Here is a 2,867-nt window from a genome sequence, read left to right on the forward strand (position 1 = left end):
GAGGTGGGGAAACCACAGCCATGACCCTGACATTCCAAATCTCTGATAGGGACTCAGTTCATGCACTGGCTGATATTCCATTCACAAAGGACATGCCCTCCCTGATGTGTCTACTTTGTGTTGTTTTATGTGAGTGATCTTGAAGTGTTAAAATCTAGTAAGAGTCCCTTATTCAGCACTTGTTCAAAGCTCTCAGCTGACACCTTTGTTGTAGGGAGACGCCATGTCTATGTGGGATGGGTTCTTCCTCTAGCCCTGGACACCCAAGTGTGGTAGGAGCCTTAGAAACATGGAAAGGGGAAGAATCTTCTGAGTACAGGGAGGGAGGGGTGGCTCCACATCCTCCTCTCTAAGGCGGCACCTGCTTCTCCCCCAGGTGGTCAGGAGAAGACCTTCCTGTCTGTCCAGCCCAGCGCTCTGGTGCCTCAGGGAGGACACGTGACTCTTCGGTGTCACTATCGTCGTGGGTTTAACAACTTTACCAACTTCACTCTGTACAAAGACGACAGAAGCCACGTTCCCATCTTCCACAGCAGAATATTCCAGAAGAGCTTCCTCATGGGCCCTGTGACCCCGGCACACGCAGGGACCTACAGATGTCGGGGTTCATACCCGCACTCCCCCACTGAGTGGTCGGCACTCAGTGACCCCCTGGCGATCATGGTCACAGGTCAGAGGGCTCCTGTCTGGGCTTCTCCTTGTCCCATCTCCTGAATCCTAGAGCTTCTGCTGGGGGTGTCCACCAGGGTCCCATCACCCAGGACCTGACTGTCTCTGGGGTAAAGGGGGATTGAACACACGGAAATAGGTGCTGTGATGGGAAGAATAACTGTCCACAATATGGCTACATTCTAATCCCTGGAGCCTGTGACTCTTTATGCTATAGGGCAGGGCACTGAAGGGGAAGATGGAGCTCTGATTGTTGATGAGTTGACCTTGAGATGGGGAGACGGCCTGGACTGTCCCACTGGGCTCAGTGTAATCACAATGGACCACACGAGAGGAGGAGAGGGGAGTGGGGATTAGAGCAGCGTCGTAGGAGACTCCATCAGCCACTGTGGGCTTTGAAGGTGGAGGAAGACCACGAGCCACAATGGCTGGTGGCCTCTACGGGCTGGAGAAGTCAAGAGAACCGCTCTGCTGAGTCTCCAGAGGGAACACAGTTCTGTAGATGCCTTGATTTTAGCCCAGGGAGAACTGGATCCAATTTCTGTCTCCAGAAGTGGAAGGGGTCAGTGTGTTCTCTCCTGCTGCCATGTTTGTGATAATTTTCTGCAGCAGTAACAGGAAACCAACACAGGAACATGGTCAAGGGCAAGTTAAGAAACCAAACAACGATAGCCGGGCACGGTGGTGGGCGAGTAAACCAACGACTGGATGCAATCGCTTGAATCCGGGAGGAAGTTGCAGTGAGCCAAGACCACACCACTACACTCCAGCCTGGGTGAAAAAGTGACACTCTGTCTCAAAAATCAATTAATTAATCAATTAATTAAAGAAACCAAACAAGGAGAAGGTTGGCAACCCCGAGATCAGGAAGGGCGGGACGCTGATGCCACCACCAGGCTCCATCCACATAGGGAGGGGTCGATGCTCCTCGAAGCAGCACCAGGAGCCACCCTGTGGAAGCTGAGACCATGGAGAAGGCACAGGCATGGCAGGAGAGGCTCCCAATCCCCACCAGGGACAGGGGGTGTGGACACTGGTGCCTGCCTTACTGATCAGTTCATACCTGCTGCCAGGGACTCCAGTTTGTCCAAAAGAGATGGAACCAGGCTGCTGAAAGCCTGGACATGCAGCCTGCCGTGGTTCCTCTGCCACCCCCACATAGACAGCAGGAAAGAGATGAGTGGGAAACAGATACAACAGCCTAACAGATGAGGCTGAGCCCAGTGGGAAGGGCGTCCGAGGCTACTAGAGACAGACGGACAGAGAAGAGGGAGGGAGAGAGATGGAGGGAACTGCACCAGGGGATAAAAGACAGGGAGACACAGAGAGGGAGGAGAGAGACAGACAGCCGGGAGGGGAACCCTCACTCCTTCCAGGTGCCATGGATATGATGACAAAGGGAGACGCCTTCTAAATCACAACCTCTCTTTCTAGGAGTGCACAGAAAACCTTCCCTCCTGGCCCTCCCAGGTCCCCTGGTGAAATCAGGAGAGACGGTCACCCTACAATGTTCCTCAGATATCGTGTTTGAGCACTTCTTTCTGCAAAGTGAGGTGACCTTTAAGAAGTCCTTGCACCTTGTTGGAGAGCTCCACGGTGGGGGTTCCCAGGCCAACTATTCCATGGGTCCCACGACGTCTGCCCTTGCAGGGACCTACAGATGCTACGGTTCTGTCACTCACTCCCCCTATGTGTTGTCAGCTTCCAGTGACCCCCTGGACATCGTGATCACAGGTGAGAGTGTCCGGACATTCTTCTCATTGTCACTGGGACACAGAGTGAATGATCCAGGACTTGGAAACCCCGGGTGGTCATGAGGAAGATGAGTGTGGGATTCTTATGGAGAGAGACTCACTTGGGGAGGTCTGTAGCAACAGAGACAGAGAAACAGGAGACACAAGTACAGACCAGGTGTCTTAACAGAGGACAGACACAGGGGCCATACAGGGAGGTAGAAAAGAGAGAAAGAGTTAAAGGGGACACCCAGACACAGACATGTCCCAGAGAGAGGCATCCTTCCATGCTGACTTTGCTCAGAGACCTGGCACAGGTTAGAAGTTTCATTTCTGCTTTACCTCCACAAAGAGTTTCTACCAGGAGAACCCAAGGACGCCCATATTCCTGTCCTGAGTCAGGCCCTGTGGCCTCAGACCTTGTGGCACCTACAGATGCCGTGTTTGTTCTGACACCTCTGCCTT

General features: G+C 53.2%; 1 protein-coding gene across 1 annotated transcript; it reads left to right on the plus strand.

Moving 5' to 3' along the window:
- Nucleotides 1–376: 376 nt before the first annotated feature.
- On the plus strand, nucleotides 377–2,403 carry LOC112617880 (killer cell immunoglobulin-like receptor 3DL2; the record flags this gene model as incomplete). Its single annotated transcript, XM_025374530.1, has 3 exons — nucleotides 377–670; nucleotides 2,140–2,222; nucleotides 2,280–2,403. Coding segments are annotated over 3 exons (501 nt in total), but the record flags the coding sequence as incomplete, so codon positions are not given.
- Nucleotides 2,404–2,867: the final 464 nt, after the last annotated feature.

Source organism: Theropithecus gelada, unplaced genomic scaffold (genome assembly GCF_003255815.1).
Source record: "Theropithecus gelada isolate Dixy unplaced genomic scaffold, Tgel_1.0 HiC_scaffold_5584, whole genome shotgun sequence".
NCBI classification, from domain to species: Eukaryota; Metazoa; Chordata; class Mammalia; order Primates; family Cercopithecidae; genus Theropithecus; species Theropithecus gelada.